This window comes from Haemorhous mexicanus, chromosome 1 (genome assembly GCF_027477595.1).
Source record: "Haemorhous mexicanus isolate bHaeMex1 chromosome 1, bHaeMex1.pri, whole genome shotgun sequence".
NCBI classification, from domain to species: domain Eukaryota; kingdom Metazoa; phylum Chordata; class Aves; order Passeriformes; family Fringillidae; genus Haemorhous; species Haemorhous mexicanus.
In genome coordinates, this window is record NC_082341.1 from 60,864,751 (window position 1) to 60,891,809 (window position 27,059).

At 42.4% G+C, this 27,059-nt stretch overlaps 1 protein-coding gene across 2 annotated transcripts; it reads right to left on the bottom strand.

The window, feature by feature from the left end:
* Positions 1–4,319: 4,319 nt before the first annotated feature.
* Positions 4,320–25,772, bottom strand: ADNP2 (ADNP homeobox 2). Of its 2 annotated transcripts, none has more exons than XM_059850938.1 (5): positions 25,629–25,772; positions 20,057–20,210; positions 18,173–18,292; positions 13,114–13,203; positions 4,320–9,701 (listed from the first exon to the last, which is right to left on the bottom strand). In XM_059850938.1, exons 3-5 carry the CDS (start codon positions 18,278–18,280, stop codon positions 6,741–6,743), a joined length of 3,159 nt encoding a protein of 1,052 aa, XP_059706921.1. In that variant the 5' UTR covers positions 18,281–18,292; positions 20,057–20,210; positions 25,629–25,772; the 3' UTR covers positions 4,320–6,740. The 2 variants fall into 2 exon arrangements, with proteins under 2 accessions (XP_059706921.1, XP_059706910.1); XM_059850927.1 differs by having other exon boundaries at positions 20,053–20,210.
* Between the last annotated feature and the right edge of the window lie 1,287 nt (positions 25,773–27,059).

Consider the following 27,059-nt stretch of genomic DNA (forward strand, 5'->3'; position numbering starts at 1 on the left):
TCCAGAACAAGAACTGGATCCTGCCCCAGGTCACCACACATCCATCCTGTCCCCAGCAATGACCATCAGGGCACAGTGCCCCACTCTCCAATTAGAGCCACATTGGTTTGCTTGATGTGTGGCCACCTGGGCACAATGGATATTATCTCCTGTCAAAAAGAAAAAGAGGTAAATTGAGGGCTGAGGGCTGAGCCTTGACTGGATGCTGACTCCAGTGCTCTGCTTCTCCCTTGCAGCTGGCTTTTTATACAAAGCAGAATAAGAAAACAGTGTACTTTTAATTAGCAGAATGGATGAAAGGAAAACAACCAACCAACCAACCAACCAAAAAGGAAAAACCAAGTAATTCCCTCTTGCAGTGTTTATCACCCTTCTCAGGACTTCTCATAAACATAGTATTTCCAAGCACAACTTATCCCTCTGCCCTTGGCTGGGGCTGCTGTAGAGCTTTTTGTCTAAAGCAGGTTACCTGTTTAGATTTTTGCCCTCCTACACCCTTAAAAATCCACCTCCTCCCATCCACAGAGAGGGAACAGGGAACTGGCCCCACCAGCTAAACATCTTCTGATAGTAATGTCACTGTACTTAAAGGTTTTAAGGCTTCAGATTTGCCAGAGTATCCGTGTTTCTCAGCATCGTACAAATACTCCAGCAAAAACACAAGCAGATCTAACAATGCTCAACCACAGAGTAGTACAAAGCAAAAGTTTTATGCAAGTAACAGAAATTGGCTAGTTAATTTCTCCTCCACCTAATCCAAAACTAGACAGAGAAGATACACGAATTGCAGATTTTGGGGTATTTCAAGGTTTTTGCCAAGATTTTTGGGTATTTCTATGGCAGTTGACCTCACTGCCCCAGAGGAACATGTGCCTTAGGCCAACAGAAACAGTAGAAAGCAGCTGCTCTGAGAAAATGCCTTTTTATCATTTTGCTAAGCTCTGTTTCCCAAGAGACTTGCATGATTAAGAAGTCTTTATTGCTGCTGTTGTTGTTCTGGTTCCCTCCTCTTCTCCAAAATGTAAGCATTCAGAGCACAATGTGCATTTTTTTTAATATTTGTATTATTTTAAAAATATTTTATTTTATAAATATTTGAAATTTTCCTTCTTAGTTGAACAATTTTTATTAGAAAGCCTCCAGTCCAAGCTTTCTAACTCATCTGTAGAAGAAAAAAAAAAGCATCTGAAGAATCCAGTGGCAGAAGTGTCACTTGTGAGATGGACTTTGCTCTAGCCAAGACTCCAAGGGCCTGCCAGCCCCTTGACCTTTGGTGCAGCAGCACCAGCTTGGTCTCACGCTCAGAGGGGCTGTGGAGAGGTTCCCCCATCCCCACTCCCACAGCACCCCAGCATCCAGGGACCCCCAGGTCCTCTTCAAACTCTTCACTTGTGCAGGGACCTGGTCATAGCCATGTTCAGCAAAACCCAGGCTTTACAAAGAAGCTGCAGATTGGGAGGGACGGCCACTGTGCTCACAGAGAGGTGTTTTGGGGATTCACCTACAGCAGCCTTCCTTGGTGCAGGGTTTAACAGGGACCTGCCTCTCAGCTTCCAAATTGCCACTCCACACTCTGACCCAGGAGGAGTCCCACCCTTGTTAGCTGGGCTTTCAGTCTGCTCCCAGGACACACATTTTTGCAGAACTTGGCAGGTTCCTACAGAGACTGCCCAGCCCTGGGCTGTGCTGGTGGGGGGCAGCCCCTTTGGACCCGGAGCAGCAACCTCACACACCTCTCCTCAGCTGAAGTTCAACCCAAAAATGTCTTCCCACCCCAATCACACTCGATCCTTCTCAATGTCACAGCCCTGAACCACGCTGGCTCCACAGGATCCCACGCTGAACGTGGTCACACGTCACCCTCCATTTGTGCCAAGGCTACCCATGGCCTTGAGCAGCAGTGGGCTGGGTGGATCTACGCCGGCTGACCTTCATCCATGCGTGCTTATAAATCATGATGCTGTTGCATGAAGTTCCAGCACCCCAGTTCTTCACGTACAATACTGGTTCTCTGCACCAGTGATAGACTTACACTTTTCACAGCATTAATAAAATTAATAAGATCAGTCCAGACAGCTACCTTAAAATGAACACATACTCCAAAATGCAGAGGATCAACACAATGATCAGAGGGATGCAGCACCTCTTCTACAAGGAAAGGGTGAGAGAACTGTTCAGACTGTAAGCCAAATTGACACTGACTCTGATAATACAACTGATTAGATCTTTCTCCAGAAATGCCCAAGCCTGATGGTTTTCAATGACACACACACTATCAGCTGTCCCATCCTTGGCTTACTTGTTGCAGCTCAATCCACACCCCACCTGCCAGGCTCAGCCTTCAAGGATGACAGGAACTGCTCTCACTCCCACTTCATGAACAAGCAGACAAAATAAAATAAGAATGATACCTGCAAAGATTCTTGAGACTTCTACTCCCCCTCATTCTATTACAAGCTGCTCTGACGCCTACTGCCAGGTAAAACCTTGATGAACAGCAGTTGATGTGGACTTAAAAGGGTGGGCACACGGCCCACTTGCTCCTGGCTATCTCCAGAACAACACACCGGGCTCCTCAAGCACAGCACAGACACCCCCTGGCACCCAGTTCCTTAAAACGGGCAAGTGCACAGCAAAAAGAACAATGTCACACCTGTTTTGGGATCTGGTACCCAAGTAAGAAGAGAAATGGTCACAGCTGCAGGCTGCTTGTCAGATCTGAACATCCAGAATGAGACACGAAATGAGACAGCAGGCACTGAAGTGAGGTGCTAAGACTTTAAATGCAGCACTAGAGTCTTCCTTCATTCATGAATACTCTATTTGTCCTTTTCACATTGCAGAGGAGTTAAAGGTCTCCAGACTTTTAAAAAAAGCAAAAAATGTTTTCATTTTCTTAAGGTTTTGGGGTTGGGTGTGGTTTTTTTGGGGTGGGGGGGGGGGTTGGTTGGTTGGTTTTTATTTGGTTTTGGGGTGGTTTTCTTTGGTTTTTGGCGGGGGAGCATCCCCCTTGCTATTAGAGTGCAACCTTTTTCATGTATCTGTACTTTCCTACTTGATAATATCAAGTATCTTTCCCACAAAAAGGTGTCCACAATCAAGTTTTCAAGTTTGAGAAATATGTTTGAAAATGGCACAGCCAGCTGCAGTAGAATTATAGCTTTATAGATAATTTTGTTGAGAATTGCAAACCCAAAAATTATATTCATCAGCTACCTGAATAAGCATCTGAGGTTTCCTGAATTTCAAACACTGAAGGGAAAGAAAGTTTGATGTGATCATGAAGGTAGGTAGCATGCCACACAGGAACACAGTATTGAAAACCCACCACAAAGGTGTTTTGGTTATTGGTCCCTTCCAAAATGTCAGTTTGCCAAACAATATTCACTTAACTCTGCTCATGAGCATAGGCAGAAGAAACATGACCAATATAATAATAATAATCCTTCCTATTACACATATTCAAGTAAAAACTTCCCACACTATTTCACAAGCACAAAACTCAAGGCACCACAAGAATCATTGCTCAAACACGGACACCTCTCCAGACCAATGTATTTCAGAAGCAGGACACATGTAGATTTGGGGCTTTTTCAGTCCCATAGGAAACAAGTACTTGCAACAATAACCCTGCAAGCCAACCAGCATTCTTCCCAACTGGGCTTCTTTCACAGTAGACCAGAGCTCCCTTCACAGGCTTCAAGGACTTTATGAATTAAAGCCTGCTGCAGAGGGCAGCTCCACTGTTTTTCCACTTCTATATTCCAGCAGTATAAGGCTCTGTCCTTGGAGAAGTGCCAGAAAGGCAACTACCACACCACCCATGTGGAGGCCAAGGCCATGGCAGCAGGGCGTTTCCTGACACTCTATCCAAATTACTTCACCTATGAGAAGCCCACAGCAAAAAGCCTGATTTAGGTAAAGCCATCGATTTTTAACTTGGCTGTTTTCAAGCTCCTTGGTTTTCCTGAAAACCAAAACCGTACTGCATTCTCAGTCACCACTTTCACATTTCAAAATTCATCTGGTTTTTATTTCTACAGTATCCACTTAACAAGAGCACAAGCATTTAGTGATAGCAAATTAGTACCAAGATTTAGGAGCCTCTAGGAAAAAATGTAGCTACCAATATTTGAGATAATACATAATTACTATAATGCACTAAGATCTACCTGAAACATCTAGATCCAAGTTCTACATCTTTACTTTCTTCCTCTCAACAGCCATTTTGCACCATAAAAATGTTCACGTAAAGTTCTCTGAAAGTATTAAAAGAGGGGAGAGGATGGATAGGCAATCATTTGCACACACACCTAAGAGAAAGTTAAAAATATGGTTTATTTGAAATTGTGAAATCAAAATCCAATAAATAAACCGTTTAATATCAACACTGGACACTATATCAGGTAAGACTGGATTGTTCCCTTGGTGCCCCAAGCATGGATGAACCACGAAATGACTTCCCAGCTCCCCACAGTCACATTGCTCTCTCTACAATCTTTCCCCATTCATGGCAAGCCTTCCCCAGATGCACACTGCCAAACCTCCATCCTGGAGTCTCACCAGAACCAGCAGAACCACCCCAAAGATGACAGGGCTCACAGAGCAGAGGCTGTAAGAGTGAGAGTAACTGCCTCCATTTCAGAACTTCCAGAGAGCATCCCTCTTCTTCACTCACAGCCCTCTGAAGAGGTTTCATGAACTGTGTGCTATGGCCAAGTGTATTTTATTTTTTAATTTTTAATGAGCTACTATGAGGCTGTAAGAACACAGTTTCTTGATCACTTTTTGGAGTGGCATGCAACTGATCCCACAAATATTGTTTATGTTTGTTTAACACTGCTATTAAATTACTAGGTTTTTCCAGGTAGCAGTAACCATATGTTACATAGACATTAAAACTCTTTAAAGCAATAAATATGAAAATATTATGATTCTATCCAAAATATAACTCCAAACAGCTTAAAAAGCCTCAAGCAGGAAGTCACCAAATTCTGCTGAAAATGTCATGCCCTTTCAGAACCAGCAATAAAACATTTTGTATCTGCTTTAAAAAGTTCCTACAGCACAAGGCAAAAGTCTACTTACTACCTTAAAAATAGAAATAAGCTTGGGCATATCACCCTTTCCTTCTAACACTGGCACAAGTGAACTTTGTTTTTTTCTTCTTAAAAAGGAGGGTGGGGAGAGGGGGGTGAAGAGGAGGAAATAAAGCCAATGCATCTTGCAGGTTATTTATTATGTAACTGGCTGTTGGTATTGGAGGCACTCTTTGACAAGCCAGATGAAAACAAGCATGTCCAGAAAGGACAGCACTCAACAAGGCCTCGATGTGGCCTCCAGTTTATGCTTCAACTTTGTGCTGTGAACCTTCCCAACAGCTCTTCTGTGATCTGCAACAGAGATGTTAGTCCATAGTGAAGGAAGTCTGTTTGGGTTTATGCTATTTCAATGTTCTCTACAGGCCAACAAGAACCAATCACTACATGAATATCACGGGCTCGAGTACTCAACAGTTTAAAGTCTTGATGCTACCATTTCATCCAGGTTCAGTTTGTACCACTTCTGACCCAAGGGACTTCAAGCCACGGATCTAATTTGCTGGGGAGTAGGCTCTGCTCAGTTACTACCTCATAAAACAGCAATTTAAAATATCAGATTTTTCACCAAATTTGGGTGATATTTGGATACGGCTTCTACAGATAAGTGATGTGCAAAGAGGCCATATACTCCATGTATCAAAGCAATTTGACACTCTCCAAAGCAGCTCTGTTTTTTGAAAAAGAAAAATGCTGCTTTGAACAACAGGTAAACAACCAGGCTTCAACACCAAATGAAAAGGATAAACACCTCTGGTTAGCAAGATCTATTTAACAGATAACACAACCATTTCAAGTCAGTTCACTGTAACACTTCAATGGGCACCTAAAAGCCCCTCATGTTAATACTCAGCAGGAACCACAGATCACCAGATTTAACTGGCACAAGTATTCTGACCGAGAAGAAAACCACAATGGCATGTATTTCACAGCTACCAGCACGCCGGGAATTTGAAGGGGCAATGGATGTAATGGCCGCAATCACTGCTTCAGTAGATAAACCAGAAACAAGTCAAAAATATCGGAACTTGAAAATACAAATAATCAAATTCACCTTTTTCACATAGTTTACCTTGTTATTTTAACCCACATTACACATTTTATTACTTAGAAAAGACGACACTGCAGAAAAATAAAATAAAATAAAATTTGGTTTTAACAAGGATGAGGGTTTTACATGGCGGTATAAAAAATGTAATGGGAGCCTGAAGGGGAAGAAAAAGATATGGAAGTGGAACAAAACAAAACACCCACCCCCCAAAAAAAAAAAAAAAAAAACACAAAACAAAACAAACAGAACCAAAATCAAAAAAAAAAAAAAAAAAAAACCCCACAAAAAAACCCCAAAACCAAACAGAAAAAAAACAAAACAAAACAAAACAAACCCAAAAAATCCCCACAACACTACCCCCAGGAAAGGAAAAAAGCTAAAAAAATTCCAGACGTTTAAGTCTGAAGGTTTTAGCTTTTAAAATACACAACTACGTGTGCCTTTCACAATAACAGTCACAAGTGAATGATACTTTTTGTATTACTGCACCCTTCAACAGGCCAGTCTGCAAGTTAAACAAACAATATAATAAACTGCTAAACTGTAAGTATGCAATTATGGATTGCTTTTAGCTATTATAAAAAGCTGGGTTACATATCCAATGGTGCACCTTTTAAATTCAAACTGTGCTTAATGTTTTTTAGTTCAGACATACTGAAACCCAGCAGCACAGATGGTCTGTGATGTTTTATTGCCTTTAAGCATGTACTCCTCATTTTTCCAAAGAATGATGCAACATCAATTTTCCACGCATATAGCAGCAAGGAAAGTAATTCCACCTCTTTTTTAGAAGGATATGGCCTCTTGTGAAAGTAGTCTGACAAAAACTGTTTCTGTGCCTCATATGAATTGTGATCATACTGATTAGGATCTACTGCTAGAAAGCGGAGATCCTCACTAGAAGGAAGTTTCCTCATCTCAGTCCTAATCTTCTGTCGTTTAAAAGGCACTACCCCTGAAATTACTTCATTTTCTGCAGACAGAGCTATGCCAGTACTTAAGCCCAGAGGCTGCTGTTCCTTATTCCTTTGGTCTTCTGCAACAAAGCAGGAATCTGATTGCTTTCTTTTCAGTACCACAGAAAGATGCTTCTCACCATTCACAAACAGCAGCTCTTTCCTCTCAGTGCGCTCAAGCTGCATCTTCAGGCTCGAGTTGGTGTCTTTGGGAGCACTTCTACAACGGAGCAAATGCACAGCAATAGCTGTCAGAGTCATATTTCCAGTGTACACACCACAACAGTGGATGCACTTGAAAGCAGGAGACTTTAAAATCGTATGCACAGTCGGCATTATATGATGCCTCTCTTTCAAATGCTTTTCATAGGTTTCTCTACCAGCAAACGTACCTAAGCAAAAGGGACAGGTGAACATTTTTCTGGTGCATCTCCTGTTCACTTGTGCTGTCTGAGGTTTCACTTTGATGTAAACGGGAACAAGAACTGTTGAATATATTCCAACAAGCACTGCCAAATGTACTTCTCTTTCACCCATGTCTTCATCTGGTAGCACTGTGTTGAAATCGAAGTGTGGGAACACAAGGCCACCCTGAGCATCGTTACCTAGCTGAAATCCTCTGTTGCTGTAACTCGCATGCAACTCCTTTCTCCCATTGTGTGCAGTTTTGTTGTGCTCCACAAGGCTTTTTAAGTCATAGAAAGTACCTGTGCAAAACAAGCAAGATAAGCCATGCATGAAGATATGCTTCATGAGCTCTTCCTCACAGAGAAAACATTTACAAGCGTAACACCGGATCGCCTTTTCCGTCATCCTCAGAAAGGATGCGCAAGCTGCAAGTTTGTGAGGTTCGGGGGCTTCCACTTTTACTTCAAGTGGTTTGTGGGCCACCTCCATGTGCACCTCGTAGACATTTGAGGGGAAAAGCTCATTACAAACAGGGCAGGTCTTCCACTGCTTGGCCTGTCTGACAGCCTGGCTTGTTTCAGGAGCAGGCGGGGAGGCCTGCAAGTCAGAGGTCAGAACCACAGGAGGAGAGGGAGCATTGGCTGGCGACTGGGACAGCTGAGCCACTGACCCCGTCTGCACGAGCTGGATGGGCACCTGCGGAGGTGTCACAGTCGCTACTCCACCACCGGGAGGTACAGGCAAAGTAACAGAGACGGGGGCCAGCGTGAAAGTAGGTATCCCATTAACCTGCTTGCCAGTGGGAATCAACTGCCTCAGTATAGACCCTGCAGTCAAAAAAGCTGTGCTTTGAGAAACTGGAGGCTGAACTGGCTGATTTACTGGGATAACAGCTGGGGCAACAGGCTGATTAAGCTGAAGGAACCCAGGTCCAACAGGCTGTCTGACAGGAACCACCCCAGGGGCAAGAGGCTGGTTAAGCTGGAGAAGACCCGATCCAACTGTCTGCGTCACAGGAAGGACCCTGGGATCGATGGGCCTGTTCATGTTCCCAAGTGACTGGCTAACAGACAGAATTCCTGGAGCCACTGGTTGATTCACAGGGAGGACTCCTGGAGCAACTGGTTGATTCACAGGGCCGACAGGTTGAGTAGCAGGGAGCGTTCCAGCTGGAACCAGACTGTTTATAGTCCCGATGGTTTGATTAACAGGAAAGAGCCCAGGCCTGACGGGCTGATTAAGAGGAAGAACCGCAGGGGCCACAGCTCTATTTATGTTCCCAAGAGAATGATTAAGACGGAGCCCATGAGAAACAAGGACAGCCTGCGAAGGTGACGGCTGAACACCAAGGCTGTTCTGAGCCACGGGAGGATTGCTGGGCACCAGAGCGACCTGCGAGGATGGAGTGGCAGGAGCACAGGTGGTATTTGGGAGGCTGCCAGAGGCACTTGGGACAGTCACTGGTCCAACTGTGTTCTGAACTGCTTGTGGGTGCACCATGCTCTGGTTTTGATTATTCTGTGGAAATGCAACCTGGATGCAAGCTGGAGCTGTCACAGAACCTGCTGGGACAACAACAGACCCTGCAGATGGGGCAGCTGCTGCTACACTTGGGACAGGCTTTGGAGCAATATGCATTTGTTTCACAAGTCCAGGTTTCTTAATGCGTTCCGAAATCAGAGATCGAAGTTTGTTCTCCAGGTCTCTGTGTGTTTCAGCTGTCAAGACATGGTACATTAAAGAATCTGGGCTGTTTGCAGGAGCATTACATTTTTTACAGTACAACTCAACTGAATTCGATGTACTTTCATCACATTTCTCGCCGAAATATGCACTTACTAAGTTTTCAAAATGGTTCATCAGCACATGTTTCTTCATATTGTAATACAAGGTGTCTGTGAATTGACATTTTAGACACGTGAAGTTTATGATGTCACTCCTAAACTGTTTCATGCCATCCAAAATGCTGACTGTATAGTTCTGTATTCGTTTATTAAACGAATGAAACATCCAGATGTGTTCTCCCATTACTTTGGGCCGAGAAGAAAATGCACATTTTGGGCAAGAAACCACCATCTCTTGGTCCATTTCATCCTCATGGTAGCGATGCAAGTGATTCTTGAAAGAAGTAAGCAATTTGGATGAGAACTTGCATAAGCCACAGCAGTACGGCTTTGTTCTGTATCTCTGCAAACCAAAGAAAAACATCCACTTAGAAACTGTCAGTTCCTATGCCACTGTTATCTGTTTAAATCTGCACTATCAGCTGTCAAAAATGCCTTCACTGGATGTATCGCATTCTTCATATAGAAGAAACTTCTCAATTTCTTCTGGTTTTGAAAAGCAGATTTAAAGATTACAAAGATTACATACTTATGGGAAGAAACAATTGTGCCTTTTTTGTTTCATTATAATTTACTAAGAAGCCTTACATGAGTTTACTTCTACCCGAGTTCACAAGAAGTAATTCTGAAGCCTGTTTTTAAATACAGGAATCACAGAACAAGACAGGAAGAATCTGTATCCCCACTATACACAGAAGTTAAGCCTTAGGAATTAGGAATAGCAGCCCTTTTAAATCAACACCTTTAAAGCTTTGTTTAGTTTAGGACCAGCTCCTATCTACTAGACAAAAAGACAAAAAGCAGAACGGGCAAGGATTTTTCTTCCTTGTATTTCAACAGCCTATTCTTCACTGAAAAATCTCCAGACCGTCCCAACAAAGCCATAAACAAAGATTTTTTAAAGAACATTCTTTTGGAGCCAAAATAATAAGAGAAAGTAGTAAAACCCCCTTTTATGATAAAGCAGCGATCTATTAACTCATACATACAATTTATATTAACTCATACATACTGGGCATCCCATCACAGCAATTTTTTGTGAAATTTCCTCAAAAATGCTCAGTAGAGAGCACATACATTCCTCTCAGAAAAGTATTTTAACTGCTTAAGAACACATCTGTCTTGTACTAAGCAGTGATTTGCTCCCTCAGTTATATGTCACATGACAGCACTGCTTTTCATATCCATATGAACATCATTTGTTCTTTCTGAAAAACTGGTAGCTCCATCAACCATTTTTTCTGATCAACTTCCTAACCCTGGCTCCTGCCAAAACTACAGAATCAGTCATAGCAACATCCATGTGACAAATCTGTATACTCAAAAATCTAGTGGAATCTGTCTGTTCCCTCAGACATGTTTTTCACCTCACTGATTTCTGCCCTCATGAAACAGAACCCAAAGGGTTCTGCCACTACAGCTGTTCTGCCACTACAGCATCCAGCCCAGTTAGATCACACACATACATCTCACTGATGTACCATGAAGAACAGCAACACAAGACGTGCAGTTATTTTTTTTTGCCATGTCATAAAACCACGCAGGTTACAGTCAGCCACCTACAGACAAGAGACCGACAGCCATCTCCTAGAAGTACCAGGAGTATTGATGCTGGGCGTACCCCAGCCAGGGAATAACGTGCTCTGACTCCATAATTCAGAAGGCTGAACAAACGCTTTATTAAGTTATATTACATTATATTACTATACTAAACTATACTAAAGAAAAACCCATGACCCTTTCCAGACAGTCATGACACAGCTTTGACCCAACTGGTCAATCAGTCCAAACAACCATCACCAGAGTCCAATTAACAAATCAGTTTCAGTAAACAATCTCCATAACACATTCCACATGTGCCAAACAACAGGCGCAGCAAGAAGAGATAAGAATTGTTTTCGTTCCTCTTTCTCTGAGTTTTCTCACTGCCTTCCCCAGGAAAAATCCTGGGAGAGAGAACTATGTCTCTCTCTGTTCAGAGAATGTGAATACCATACTAGAAGAGTCTCCTGATGATAACCAAAATCTAAGCTCCCAATTCAAAAGACTGGGTTAGACAATGCCACTGGCTGGCTAAGGCTGCTGAAGAAGCACACTGCTAAGCTATCATTGAATTATCTTCTCTTTATACTCTTTAGCTGTCTAATCTTAGCTAGTAGTAAACAGCAACAAAACAAATTAGCAGATGCATCAATTTTAAAGTGTCCTGCCTAGAGAAAGGCCACTGACACTAATGAATTAATGAAGCACACAGAACATTACTAGAAGATATGCCTCACTAATTCTGAAGGAGTAAAATGACAAAGGAAAAATTCCAAACAATTCTCATTAAGCTGAACAGAAGCAGGTGGAAGTATGCTGCTTTGATATTCTCTGTATGAAACAGAGCTCTTCCACACAAATACTTTACAAACCATTCTGCCAGCATGTTTTCCTTGCACACTCATCTGCTTCTTCTGTTTGCTCATCTGCTTTTTCAGGGTCACCACAACCTACCAATGGCATGCCAGTTTTATAAGAAGTTTGACAAAATAAGAACTACAAGCCACTTAAGAAAAACAAAGCATCTTGGAGATTGACTAACCTTCAACTGTATAAATGGAATCCAAAAGAAGGCTTATTAGAGACATTGCAGCAAACTCAATTAACCCTCCTTTAAAGAACCTACCCAAGAATAGTACTTTCTGTTGCACAGTCTCACATTCCCCACAATCTAGCATCATGCAGAAAGACAACATCCTCCAAGAACCAAAGTTCTGCCAGAACTGTTAATGTCTCCCTAAAAATAGTACAAACGGTGGAAACCACCAACTGCACTTACACAGACATCTTCTCCAGCCTACTGAGTTTACAGGAGGAAACAATTTATTTTCCCTTTATGGCAACAACTTTGGAAAAGAACATCCTGAAGGACCAGCTTCTTTTCTCCCAAATCTAGGCAACATGATGTGTGAATGATATACATTAATAAACCAAAACTGTTTAAAGAAAATGGACAGGAACAAGGTTAGTATCCAAAAGACACAGTTTGGAACACAATCTGTTCCACAGCAATGTGTTAGCAATTCCACACTGGATTTCATTGACAGGTCTTCCATAAGAAGGCCATGAGGGGCCCCAAGACTCTTCAGCAGGACTGACAAGTCTACATTTTTTTCTGGAGAAGTCTGCAAGTCTGACAAGTCTACATTTTTTCTTGCTCTAGACACAGCATCTTAGAAACTTGCTACTATATACAATTATAGAATTGTTCACCTCAACCCTGTCTTTCTTGTGGAGTCTAGCTATACAGAACTAAAAGCTGTTTCACATACACAAATCTAACTGGAAAGAGTTTTCCACTGCCACCCCAGACCAAGCCACTAATAATAATTGCATCTTAATCCACTTGCATCTATGCAATCACATTTTCACCCTTCCAATGAAACAGGAGTCATGTTGTACAGAAGACCATGCTAAGACATATTAGGTTAGGCCAAAAAGGCGAAATACTAGTGTGACATCTTAAACACTGATGGTTCAGGGTTGTATCCTTAAAGACTGAAAATGGCAACTGAAGTCCTCACAACCACCTGCATTACAGGGAAAAACAATGAGGAAATGTAAGATTATTCCCTGACTAATAGCACTTAGAAAACAAATATTAAACCTATTTTTTTTCATTAAAAAGCTGCATTCCAATTTCTGAAAATTGTCAAATTCAGCAACTCTACACAAGATGTTTATCCAGAATTTGTGTCACAAAACATACATACCTTCCTTTTGCCCACAGGCTCCCAAGGAGAGACATCACTCCATGAAGTGTTACAAAAGTAGTTTTCACCTGCATCAAAACTTTTAAGATTCTAAAAGTAAAATAAAAACAAGAAATTAAAATGAGGCATTTGCAGTCTGTTCGGAATATAAAGAAATTCTCAATAGGAAATAAGGAAAAAATAAAAAAGAAAAACCCACACAAACAGAGAATGACTTGGAAGTCTCTAAACTCCATTCAAAGAAATTACTTCTTTGACCAGGTTTGATTTCTTTTACCTCAAATATTTGTTCATGTGACTGCCTAATAACAGAGTAGGAATTCTGAACATTTCATAGTTACTGAGAATAATATTGGGAGTGAAAATATTTACACTTGAATTCCACTGCTTCCAGCCAAGTTCACAGTGAACACTCAAAGTATTTTTCCTCTCTACCTTCCTCCTCCTTCACTGGTAATATTTCACTGCTTACTTCATTGCTTTATTAACTTACCACTACAGTTTACTTTGCAACAGGTTTTAGTATTAAATCTGCGTAACACTGTTACATTTCTAACTTGGAAAAACAAAAGACATTCACAAAAGCTGATTTCCAAGAGCTCCTTTTCCTGAAGCTACAAAAGCACAAATATTACTGTGTCTACAACAACTGTGTCAGGGAAAGCAACTGTCCTTACAGCCTTCTTTTAATTAATCCCATCAGAGCAGTTCCCATCCCTCAAGCCAATGCCAGCTACTATCCAAAAAATACTAAGTTGATCTCCAGATTTCTGAGACCCACACTTTTTTAAACACAAATTTAATGGGAGAAAATTTAAAAAACCCAAGCTAGATTCCAATTTACTAGGCATTTCTGAAGACCCTAAACTAGATTCAACAGCACACCCAGAATGCCCTGGATGGAACACAGGCTACAAATCCAGCCTTTACCCATAGAAAACTTTCATCTCTTCTCCCCTCACATTCTTCCTTTTCACAAATCCCTCTTCACTCAAAACTCTGCATACTTAGAGAAGGCATGATTTCCACCTCTTCACCAACTCCCACTGCAACAGCAGAAGCAGATAACAAATAACATTTAAGACCAAATGTCCTCACAAAAAGAGTGGAATTCATAAACCTAATAGTTTGTGTTATGTGAAATTTAGCAGCAACACAGAATAGAGTCAGCAACAAGGAACAACGAAGTTTCAACAATCAAAAAACAACCCAGAATCCTACTCAATGCAGGTTCTGTCTGCACTAGGGTCTTGTCCATTTGCACCATGCAAATATGAGCATTCCACGTGTTCAGCAGATTAGAGTAAACCAGAACATCAAGCCAGTGATAATTTGATTTTAACTTCATTATTCAAGAATTTAGAAAAATGTAGCAGCTGAGTTTGCAATATGCTGTCTACCTTTTCAACAGTCAAGTATGCTCAAAGAGAAACAGAAAAGCTCAGGGTAACAATAAACAAATCCCCTGCAATCTAATCAACCCTAGACACTGAATGAGTCATGTATTTGCCCTTCAACCAACCAAAAAAAAACCACCCCCCTCCAAAAAAACCAAACCAAAAACAACAACAAAAAAAACCACAGAAAAAAACAATCAACCAAACAAAAAAATACAAACCACAAAAACTCCAGGAACCTTAGAAAGAACTCTTGCATGCAACAAGAGAAATCCTAGAATTTTAGTGAACTACTTTTGATAGAGAAAATGAAGAGACTTGAGACTCACTAAAACATTTTCAGCCAAACACGCTAGAGTGAATCACACACTGCTAAAAAAAGTTTTCTTAAAGTTTAGGGCTTATCTGAAACATGTTCTGTTTCTGGTTTGAGTGACAGGCTCCTAGACTTAAACACCAGATTCCCACAAGTCAATTACAGGAAATACAACTAGATAATTTTGCTGAAATGGCTATTTCCTACAGAGGACTATCTACTAATAAAAATGACCATTTTTATCAATACAACTCGTCAGTGGTGCAAATGGCTGCTGTGAACACTTGCTTTAAACAAAGATCCACTAATTAGTTATGATCTTTCCACATTTCTCACTTCCAGGAGGGGACGAAAACAGGAGAAGATAAAGGTAACAAGTAAGGAACAAAGCCCTCTGAGAAGCCTGACTAATCCTTATGCATAACAGGTATTTTTAAGTTGAAGAGAAAAATATTTTTAAACTACAAACTGTTCTCCCCCCTGTATCAAAACTACCATGGTTTTCCTTAACAAAAACATTAAAAGCTGAGAGTTTAAAGGAAGACACAGAATCATAGAACAGAATCATGGAATGGTTTGGGTTGGAAAGCGTCACTCTTGTGCTGAGAATGACACAGGAACAGGCGAGAGGCAGTATTGTAGAAAGAGCAAAGAAGGCTAATTATTACTTTATTGTATTATATTATTCTATTGTAGTATATTATACTATATTACACAACATCTAAATTGAAACTGAACAAGCACTCAACTGCCCAGAATCTCCTGACTGTCTGCTGACCCACAGTCTGGAGACACACTTGGCCCTGAGAGGCCAAGGAAACAAAACACCATCACTTTGGGTAAACAATCTCCATATTGCATTCTACTCTGGTACAACACAGGAGCAGCGAATGAGATAAGAATTGTTTTGATCATTCTTTTTTTTGCTTCTCTCACTGCTTCTCTCAGGTTCAGAGAAAGTGAATCCCACAGGAAAGGATCCTATAGATCACCTAGTTTCAGCCCCCTCCATCATGGGCAGGGATGCCGCTCACTAAACCAGGCTGCCCAGGGCCATATAAACCTGGCCTTAAACACTGCCTTAAACACAGCTCCTCTTGGCAACTGCACCAGTGCCCCAGCACCCTCTGAATCAAGAATTTCTTCCTAACCTCTAATCGAAACCTACGCTCTTTCAGTTTAAAACATTGCTGCCCCTTGTCCTGTCCCTATCTGTTTGTATAAAAAGTCCTTCTCCCTCCTTTTTTTATGAGCCCCCCTCAGGTACTGAACGGCTGCAATGAAGTCTCCCCAAAGCCTTCTCTTCTCCAGGCTGAAAATCCCAGCTCTCTCAGCATATCTTCAGCTTCAGAGCAGAAGTGCTCCAGCCCTCTGATCACTTTCATGGCCCTAAAGATCACAGTATGTTAGAGAAGCTGAAACAGTTTATTAAAGGAAAACGTCTGACCTTACACTGTATTTAAACACACTACTTGGAGAACCAAAATAGTACTCCAGCCAAAATATTCATGTTTTCTTCCTAGCAGAGATCAATTAGCCTTAAAACGAATCCTTTTCATCTCTAAACTACAGAGAGGTACTAGTCACACATTACATTCCTTCATCTTCCTCACTATTGTCCATTATCATGCCTTATTACAACAGTGCGAGACCAGATTCAGGGCATCTTTGTAGCATATCATATTTCAATCCATTTCTTACATTGTCCAGCCTCTTCATAAAGAGTCCAGAAATCAATCTCAATACTTGAGAAAACAAACTGTAGGTACTTCTCACTAGATGGTTTTCAAGGTGCCTTCAAACTCAGGCCCTTCTATGATATTTTTATTAAAACTTCACAAATCCCATGCTACCAAAAAGAAATACCATCATCATATGAACCAAGTACAGATCAAGCTATACTGCTAAAGCTGTACCAAAACCAGGCCCAGGTAATTTTTCCAGATTATCTGGAAAAAACAAACTAAAGTTATGAACTTGGTTGAGGGAGAATTATTTGGGAAAAAAAAAAAAAAAAAAACACCAACAAACCAACCAAAAAAAAAACCCACTAATATGGTATTTTCTGGCCCAAATCTCATAGAGATTTTTCTACAGTGGAAATATTTGCTGGGTTTCCCATCACCATTTTTTACTTAAAAATGAAGCAAAACCAACTAAATGCACATTATAATGTACCCCCCAAAACCCAACCAAATATAAAACAACTTATTACTTATTTACTATTGAAGTCCATGCAACAATCAAAGAGACTGCAAGCAATTTCATAGTAAAACCTGTCACCATCAAAACATTCCTGCTTCCAACGGGCAAGACAGACTCAGCTCCGGAGTCAGAAGTGTGATTACAGAATATTAACAAAATAAAAATAGCAAGTAAATGGAAATTAGTAGACATTATGATTTTCCTTGAGCTATTACAGCATTTAGATATTGTTCAACTGCAATAAAACAGAATGTGTTCCAAAATCAGTTATGCATGTAGTCTTGAACTTTTTTTTTCATTACTTACAGAGTTTCAGAAAGAAACCACCACAAATGACACAACACCTTACAGAATGTTATACCCACTTCAGTACTGCCAAACAGAAGCAATCAACCTCTTGTCAACAATAAGGCGTCAATCTACCCAACAGTCAAAAAAGCCTGTGCACCAGCTCACTGAAATACACAGTTGTTAAGAAATGGAGTTACATTGCTGTGTTTGCTCCTTTTCTGGTACTGGGTTGCCAATCTGATGGTGTGCATTCTTCCTGACACACAAAATTTTCTTCTCAAAGTGGCAACAGTGGTACAAGGTTTATCTTAATCACCCCAGTTCACCTGTATCTACTTTTTAGGACACAGAACCAAACTACAACTCAGTAAGATCATTTTGGTCTTTTTCACCAGATACAAAGTTTAAAGGCTTATCCATTTTCAGAAATACAGATGATTTGTATGTCCCTTCAGAGGCTTGCCCTTGATACGTGATGGGACATCTTTGAGGAGTCTCAACTCCTCATCTGCTTGAAATCTTAAAAGAATTGAAAAAGTTGCTGCATTGCACACCAATAACAATTCATTAGTCTGTGGTACTTCCTCCTAAAGCTGTACTGTTTCTGAAACATTACTAACAGAATATGAGGCACCATCTATGACGCATCTTGTTAAGAAATACACCCTCTTGCAGTGTTAAATACTAACACACCAAATTCCTGCCCTAGGTAAAACTAGAGTCAGTAATAACTAACCCCTGATGTAAGGACCCCGCCCCGCCCCCCAAATCTATCATGAATACACAGAAAGTGAAATATTTGTCAGGGGTTTACATTTCAGATTGGTTTACATTCTTTCAAATACTTTACCTTCAACAATTCCCTGCAGCTGTCAAGCCCAAGATCCACAAGAATGTCCTTCACCTTTTTTCGAGCCTTCCTTACACTATCAAGGTTTTGAACAGGAATTTGAAACATTTTGCACTTTTCCTGGGGAAAGAAAAAAACACAACAGCCAAAAAATTTTAAAAAAAGAAAAAAAAAAAAGAAGAGGAAAAATAAAAAGGAATGACATAACAGACTTGAACATGGGTACTGGCATTTAAGTGTGTTAAAATAAGAACTAAAATCTGAAAAGTCAGAGAACAGAAATATTTAGGTTAGAAAAGACCTCTAAGATCATCAAGTTCAAACATTAACCCAGCACAGTCATTACCCATGCCTCTCATCACTACACCTACGTGTCTTCTAAATACCTCCAGGAATGGGAATTGAACTACTTCCCCTGCCAGCCCATTCTAGTGCTTGGCAACCCTTTTTCTGAAGAAGTTTTTCCTAATATCCAATTTAAACTCTCCCTGGTGCAACCTGATCTTTTCCTGTCACTTGTTACTTGGGGGAAGAGACTGACCCCCACCTGGCTACAGCGTCCTCTGAGTTGCAGAGTGATAACGTCTCCCCTGAGCCTCCTCTTCTACAGGCTAAACACCCCCAGCTGCCTCAGCCACTCCTCACTGGACTTGTGCTCCAGACCCTTCCCCAGATTCATTGCCCTTCTCTGAACTCACTCCTGCTCCTCAATGTCTTTCCTGTACCGAGGGGCACAAAACTAGTCACAGCACTTGAGGTGAGGCCTCACCAGTGCCGAGTACAGCGTTGATCACTGCCCCAGTCCTGCTGGACACACTCTTGCTGATATGGGCCAGGATGCCATTTCTTAAACATCAAAACCCAAAATCCTTAAGCCAAAGAAGTGAACTCATTAGCATTTCCCAAGTAGAACAGCTGACTGATTTTAAAGGAAACTGAATGTAAGGGGGGGCGGGGGGGTAGAAAGCTTTATATTTCTTCTATCTACAGAAAATTCTAAATTCTTCTTTCAGATCTCCTTGTATCTACATGGCAGGAATACTGGTTTTGTAGGGTTTTTGTAAAAAGAACATGAACACCAGAATTTTATTAAGTTCTATTCAGAAAATTACAATCATATCAATTAAGGAGAAATTCCACACCTTTCACCTTAAATGTCAGCATCAAGATGAGAAATCTTTTTGATAATTTTGTTTGTGGTCAACCATGTACATGCTCAAAATATGACTGCTAGTAAAATCTAGATTTCCTGAAAAAGCTTCTACTTTTGTAAACTTGTAAGATATCTCCACAGACTCAGCTTTAAAAGTAAAAAAAAAGCTCAGCCTCTGCCAACTCCTTCCAGATTACAGCAAGATGCATTTAGACTGGGCCTTAAGAAACTACAGTGAACACAATGCAAAACCTGACCCTAAGCCTGCACTGAAAAAGGTCACTGGAAGCTTCTCCAGTATTTGGTGCTTAAATAGCTGACAGAGGATCCAGGAGCATTTACAACATCTTAGTTCTTACTGCTAAACAATTCATCCATCCAGGACACGCTTGAACAGGAAAAGAAAAAAAAAAAAAAAAATAGAAATAGAGGAAATCTCCAGACAGTACTTCAGCACATACAGTCTCAAATGTCTTGAAAAGCTGTACTTTATCAAAAAAAGCAAGCTCCCTGCCAACATGAAAGCTCTACTTTGATGACTTTTATGCAAATAGTCTTAAAATCCCCCTGCACATAAGATACCAGCTACAAGCTAAGCCTCAAAAAAATCTCCCAAACCCACAAACCATATAAAAAATGTTCCAGTCTGTATGTAACCACCCCAAACCTTAATTTATGTACAAAACATACAACTGAAGGGTTTATGATTAAAATTCAAACAACTCACATACTATTCTTTGCTTCTTCTCCCCTGAAAGGAAAGGTGTGTAGAGAGAAATGGAGAGGGAACCCCATTTGACAGATGCTAGTCTTGTTTTCTAATGGTTTTTATCACCAAGTCCAGAAGACATTCTGATACCATTGGGGTGGGTGTAGAACAGGAACCTATAAAGAATGAAATAAATCAGAGTAACTGATCCAGCATTCTCTCAAAATGCAATGAGCAAAAATTTGACATAAAACACTCTTTTTAAAGTGAAGTCACCAGGAATTTGCAGAGTCCCTAGATAAAGCTTTAAGATCAGTCCCTCTATGACAGCAGGTTATGCACATCAACCCCACGGTCCAGTAACAACAGAGCTGACTGGATACCACCATGCCCAGTTGTGATCAGCCAGAAGGAAATATGGTTCAATACACTGGGCTCCAATGGAAATAGTTTCCCCATCTCAGTCTTCCAACTCATACACTGATGCTACTGAAGAAGGTGATGCAGGCATTTGTTGAGGCATGTCCAGCTCACAAATAAGAAACAGTCAACTGGGGCATAGAACACAACATCCATGTACCTCAACCAGCAATCATTCTGAAATTATTAATGCAGAAGAAAAAGTGAAATATAATTATTAATTATCCCTAAATTATTAATCCATGAGAAAGAAAAACACACCAAAACCTCCACCATAACAGAAAAAACCTGAATTTAAACTATGTTCCAGTTTTCAAACAGTTGGTCTTCAACCCAAAGGCCACCATGTGCAATCACGTGCAATGTTATTCAGCAGGTATTTAAACAACCTTCTTGGAAGTAAGGATCTTAAAGGATCTTGCACCAGAATCACAGAACAGTATGGGTTGGAATGGATCTCAAAGATCATCTAGTTCCAGACCTACTCCCATGGGCAGGGACACCTCCCACTAGACCAGGCTGTTTAAAGTCCCGTGCAACCTGGCCTACAACATTTCCAGGATGGAGCATCCACGGCTGCTCAGGAAAACCTCTACCAGTGCCTCACCATCCTCACAGTTAAGAATTTCTTCCTAATATCCAACCTAAATCTACCCTCTTGGAGTCTCTCTATCCATTAGACCAGCACTGCCCCATCATAAAGGTCACAAAAGATCAACCTTCTAAGCTTATTCCCTCAAGTCCTCAGTTTAATTCCTTGACTATTATGCAGTTTATTATCCACATTTCCATACTAATAATTTATTTTTCTTATATTTTGGACATTCCTCAAGTTTTAGTTTGCACTTTGGTCCCATGAATTTGTTGGTCCATGTTCCATTCTTAATCAGCAAATTCAACACAAAAAGACTACAGTTAAACTGAATGAGGGTTACCAAGAATCTTTATCATTTTACTGCATTGCCTGTCTAAAAGGCTAAAATTTATTCTTCATGGCTTTTAACTGCTGTTTCCAAAAAACCTGATAATCCACTGTGTGTTTTCAGACTAGTGCCACTTTTTAAACAGGACCAAGGCAAGTTTTTAGCAAAATAAAAGAATAATTTTAGCAGCTGATGTCTCAAATTCAGTTTTAAGAAGGCCATCCACCTCTTGCTCAGGCATTTTTAGCCATCAAGCTATTTCTATTTGTTGCTTGTTCAGATAACATCTCCATAATGATATACACAGTGGAGCTTTATTCAACACTATGTGTTTGTTTCATTTCTGCATTTGTTACCATACATCGTAACACCCAACTAACTACATTTGACTTTTCAAAGATCACAAATGCAACTTTTCCCTTCCAGCAGTACAGCAGTATTTTAATACTAGCCTAAAAGACAAGGTAACAGTCTGCACAGTATCTTGGTAGATAAAGACATCAGTTTTCAAAGGAACTACCTTTTACTATAATTTCTCTGCATTACAAAAAAAAGGGAAAAACACTAACACTGCACCTCCTCAAAGTGGGAAGTCATCACAAAATGCCAAGTTCCTTATCATTCTCATTCCCCTTGGAAGGAACCTCGAGAGGACACCCGGTCCAGCTTCCTATAAGCAGGCTCAACCATTAATTGCAGCCAGGGCACTCTGTTTAGGCCAGTCAGGTTTGGCAGCCTCTCTGGGCAACCTCCTCCAGGGACAGTGTTCACATTGAGAGCTTTATTCCTTACACAAAATCCGCACCACTTTTGTGTTCCTACAGGAAGTAGGCATTCACAAGCAAAGGAAAATGGAGTTGGTATGGAGCTGGCAAAAGGAAGATGCACATATGTGCCTTCAATGGGCGTGCAAATACTTCCAGCAAAATCCAGTCAACAGGCATTTCTAAGGTTTTCAGGAAAAGAGGAATGTTAGAAGATCAACAGAGAAAACAGAAGTAATGTAACCCTTTTAGACATCAGCTAATCAGTACAGAAGCAAGATCTCCAGATGTGCTCCTAAGTAGTTGGCCTTCACTTGCCTGCTGCTCAAAGAACTGCTTTGAGCAGGGAAATTATGAAAGACTAATGGAACTTCCATCCTCTCATAGTATCAGCCTTGGAAATTAAATAATTCTTAAGTTTTTGTAACTTTTATCTAGTAACTGTCATTAGTAACTGAGTAACTGAGAAAAAAAATTTTTGAAATCTGTTAGGTCATTTTAAAAGGTTTGTACCTTTTACAGGACCTCTATAAAAATGTACATGTTTGGAACATTTGGGTTGGAGTATTTTGGAAGGTTTGTTTACCAACTTGTATTTCAGCAGTTGTCAGAACTGACAAGCACCAATAAAAAATGCTGTTGTGGCTGGAATATTGCTAGTAAAGTCCAGGGTAAGGAAGCAAAAAGGGCCCTTGCATGGTATCCACAGATGTTTAATTCAGCCGCACGGTGAGATGTTCAGGGCGCGCAGCACTCTCATGAGGGGAGTCCCAGTTTCTCCCTCTCCCCAGAGGTAGGGGCTGAACTGTGCTCTCAGGCAGTTGTACAAAGATGATGGCCAATATGGTGGCAGAGGGACACAGAAGGAGCCAATGGGGTCCCAACAGCCCCTGAGGGAAGCTTCTTGTGTCTCCCCAATGCAGGGAATGACTCCCAGGGTCCCCACAAATAATTTTCATTATAGTAAACTCATTAGAAGTTGACCATTCACTATTAGTTCAGAAAACAATAAAAACTGCTTCATTCCTGAAAGAAGAATGAAAGCATGTGATCTATTTTCAAGAACCCAGGGAACAAGAACACTGGACGGCAGAGAGCAGCTAGGAGGACAGGCACACTAAGAAACTGCCTAGAAGAATGAGACTTTGGCTCGGCCATACCAAATTTTACCCTCATCAGTTTTATTTTTTTTTTTCTGGTAAGCTTACATATCCTCTAAGAAGTCACACCTGGGTATCTGCTCAACCACACATCACATGGTCAGTTCCATTGCCTGGACTCTTATCTCTGCCTTCTGAAAGAGACCTAACCAGATTTACAAATACATCAGCACCATCCAAGCTTATCCAACCTACGGAGGAAGAGGGAAGAAAGCTTCCTTCATTGTTTAATCTGTTGTAATTTAAAATAAAACTTACAAAGAGCAGTTCTGGTCAACACAGTAGTTTCTTTTTATCTTCTTATATTCAAATTTCTTATATCCAAAGGCAAGTTAATAGCAATCTGAGGTAAGTAAAAAATTAACTCTTCTTTGTCCAGCTATATCAGAAACCTCTCGCCATTTCAAATCATAGACCTCTTAAGAGTCACAAAAATTCTGCTCTTTTCATGGCTATAAATCACATACCTGTTAAAAAGGTCATCTTGCCCAGCACCAAGACAACCATCATTCAACAGCTGCTAACACACAATGAAGAGCAGTAAGATATGTGATGGTATAGATTGAGATGCAGCACAACAACCTGCACCTTACCTAACACAGCAAAGCAAATTTAGATCACTAACTACAGCTACTGTGGTCTAAATAACTATTGTGATGGTTCATTAACACACAACGGAGTCCCTGCTATCCAAGACTGTTGAGAAGAGGCTAAGGGACATTACCATGAAGGAACACTACCACTTAAACTCATGGAGCCTTCCTAAAGCACTAACTCACACAATACCTTTGACTCCTTTGGGAGTCCCTTCTGGGCACTGGCCAGAACCCGAACCCAGCAGGATCCAAGCTCATCCTAGGTGATGTAAGCTTCTGCACGGAGCCCACTCAAATCCTGCAGGATTTGTCAGCTCCATGTGTATGTGAGCCGAAGAGTCACACCCTGAGTGCAGCTGTTCCAGGAGGAAGTACCATTGCATTTGTGCTTGGTGTGACCTGAAGACTTTGCACTTTACAAATGCACAAAACAGTCCACAGCACAGACAATGCAAAACCTTAGCAAGTCAGAAAGGGGACAGAACTGAACCCCCCCCAGCCAGGGCTATGCAACAGGCTTCAGAAGAAGGATTAAAGAGTTCAAACACAAACCAGCTCCACCAGCACCCACTAAGACTTAGCCCAAATCCAGGAATTCCCAATGGAAAAACATCAGGTGTAACAAAACTGTGTGTGCTCTTGTTTCTAAAGATTTGCTGTAATTTGTGGAGGATGTTGTTTTACACAAAACCTCCATGAATCAAACCATAGAAATTATTACAGCTTATCATATACACTATACCTTATAATAAGTCTTATTACAAGTTATCATATTCTTTATTTCTTACCCAGTTCCTCTAAATATTGTGCTAAACAAACTCCATTTTAAATCAAAATTAAAGAGAAAGTTTATTAAAAGGAACACTAGGATTTCTAGAATAGAGATTCAATATCCCAGGAGTCTTTTTAAGTATTCCATTGTAGCTCTTTACAACTGTTTTTAATAAACGCAGATTTCTGGTTGACAGAGGACTGTTAAGGAAAACAACCAATTTCTCCCAAGTAATTAACCCATCAAAACTTTATCTGCTGAAAGTGAGTTAGTTGTTCATAACTTTGACAGTACGGGACTCTGAACCGCTGCAGCAGGAGTTACACACGTGTCTTTTATTCCGTTTACAAACCAGGACAACTGGAACTCCCCATTACCTGCTCTCGACCACAAAGCAAGCGCATTCAAATGGTTTTCAGGGCTTGCATTGCGTGGGTTGTGTTTGTTTACATTATTCGTAAACTTTCTTTCTGAATGTACGCATTGCTGAGAAACCACAAGGATATTCGACGTAATTTTGCGTCCCACTGGTTCCATTAGCCGGTGATGAAGTGCCGGTTCTGTACATGTGTCACTCCTGTCCCCGCTACAGTTTGCCACAAACTGTTTCTAACCAAAACAATTCATTGAAAGCAATTAAAATCATTCATCCAGACTTCAAAGCAAGTTATTAAGCCGGTTCCTTAGACACTCCATCGCCGACGAGCGACCTGGAATTCAATAACCAACACGCAGGACCGGCGGTGATACCGAGCTGCTCAGAGCCCGCAGCAGCGGCGAGGCAGCGGGGGAGCATCCCCGCTAGAACGCCTCGCCCGATGGCGCCACGCCGCACCCGTCCCGTCCCTCCCCGCCCGCTCGGAGAAGCCGCTCTGAGCTCGCAGCTCCCGCCGACCCGAAATCGCGAAGCCACCGGGGCGTTCGCCGCCCTCCGCTCCGCCCCGCCCTGCCGCACGTACCCGGCCGGGCTGCAGGGGGAGCCCCCGCTGCTGCTGCTCCTCCTCCTGGCTCTGGCTCCCGCTCCTGCTCCTCCTCCTCCTGCGGCCGCCGCCGCCGCCCGCCGCGGTCCCGCACCGCCGCCACCCGCCGCTCACGAATCCGGCTCTGCCGCCGGCGCTGCCGCCGGCGCTGCCCGGTGTCACGGCTCCCGCGGCCCCGCCTCCCGGCCTGGCGGCGCCGCCGCGCTCAATGCGCGCCCCGGGGGGGCGGCGGCATGGCCGGCGCTCCGCGCGCGCCTCGCCCCGCGCCCGCCTCCCTCAGCGCCCGCCGCCCGCGCACCGCCCGCGCCGCATCAACCGCCAGAAAGAGAAAATGGCGCTTGATCTAGCAGAGGAAGTGACGTCGGGGCTCATTTGCATGGCAGGCAGCCAGCCAATGGGGAGAGATTCATCCAGTGCTCCCATTGGCTCTCCGGGTGCGGTGGGCGGGGCTAGAGGCGGGACCTCAGGTGGGGGCGGGGCCCATCCTGGAGCTCACCTGCGCCCTTTCACACCTCTAAGGGGCAGCACTGAGCGCTCTCGCGAGAGCAGTGACGTCACCCTGGGGCGGGGCCTGATGACACCATGCCCATGGCACGAGGTTGCCACGTGACCACCCAGAACTGGGCTGCCTGCAGTGGTGGGTGGTGCTCATTTGCATCTGCAGCAGTCTGAAAGCCCCGCCCACCCCACTGGCCTCTGGGGCGAGGCGAGACCTGGCGGGAAGGCTCCCCATTGGCCGCGCTCCTGGGGGCGGGGCTCACACACCTTGGCGCCATGCTGGGGCTGGGCCAGGACACAGCGCCTGGGCCTGGGCCTGAAGGGACCCAGGGCAGGGCTGGGGCACAGGGCCCCTCTGGCGGCGCCATCTGGGAGCGTGGCATTGCCACACCCATGGCGCTGGAAGGCTCAGAGGTGCGATGGAAGACACCTTGCTGCAAGCTCTGTCTACCAGACATCTCCATGTCTCCATGTCTGCTAACGCAGTTCTTCTTGCTCTTCCCATGATGGCAGATGGACACAAGATGCAAACAGAGCCAATCCCCTGTGCAGGCAGGCAACAGCCGTACCACAAGGACCAAGACGAGTGGCCACAGCTGCAGGATGGGTGGCTCTTCACGGCCAAGACCCCTGATGTGGCCTTGCCACCAGAGCCGGCAGGAGGCCACTCATGGCAAGAGATCCTATATGACCATGCTGGATCCCATCCTTGGCACATGGGGACTTTCTCCCTGCATCCCTACCCTCTTCCTGGCACAACTCTCAGTCACAACCACAAGGCTGACCTGGCTTTGCTGGGCCATTCCCAAAGGCTTCACAAACTATTGACTTCAACCAGAGATTCCCTAGGTGTTCACCACGTGAGTGAGACACGCATGCATGGAAGCCAAGAGGGATTTTGCCTGGGCAGCC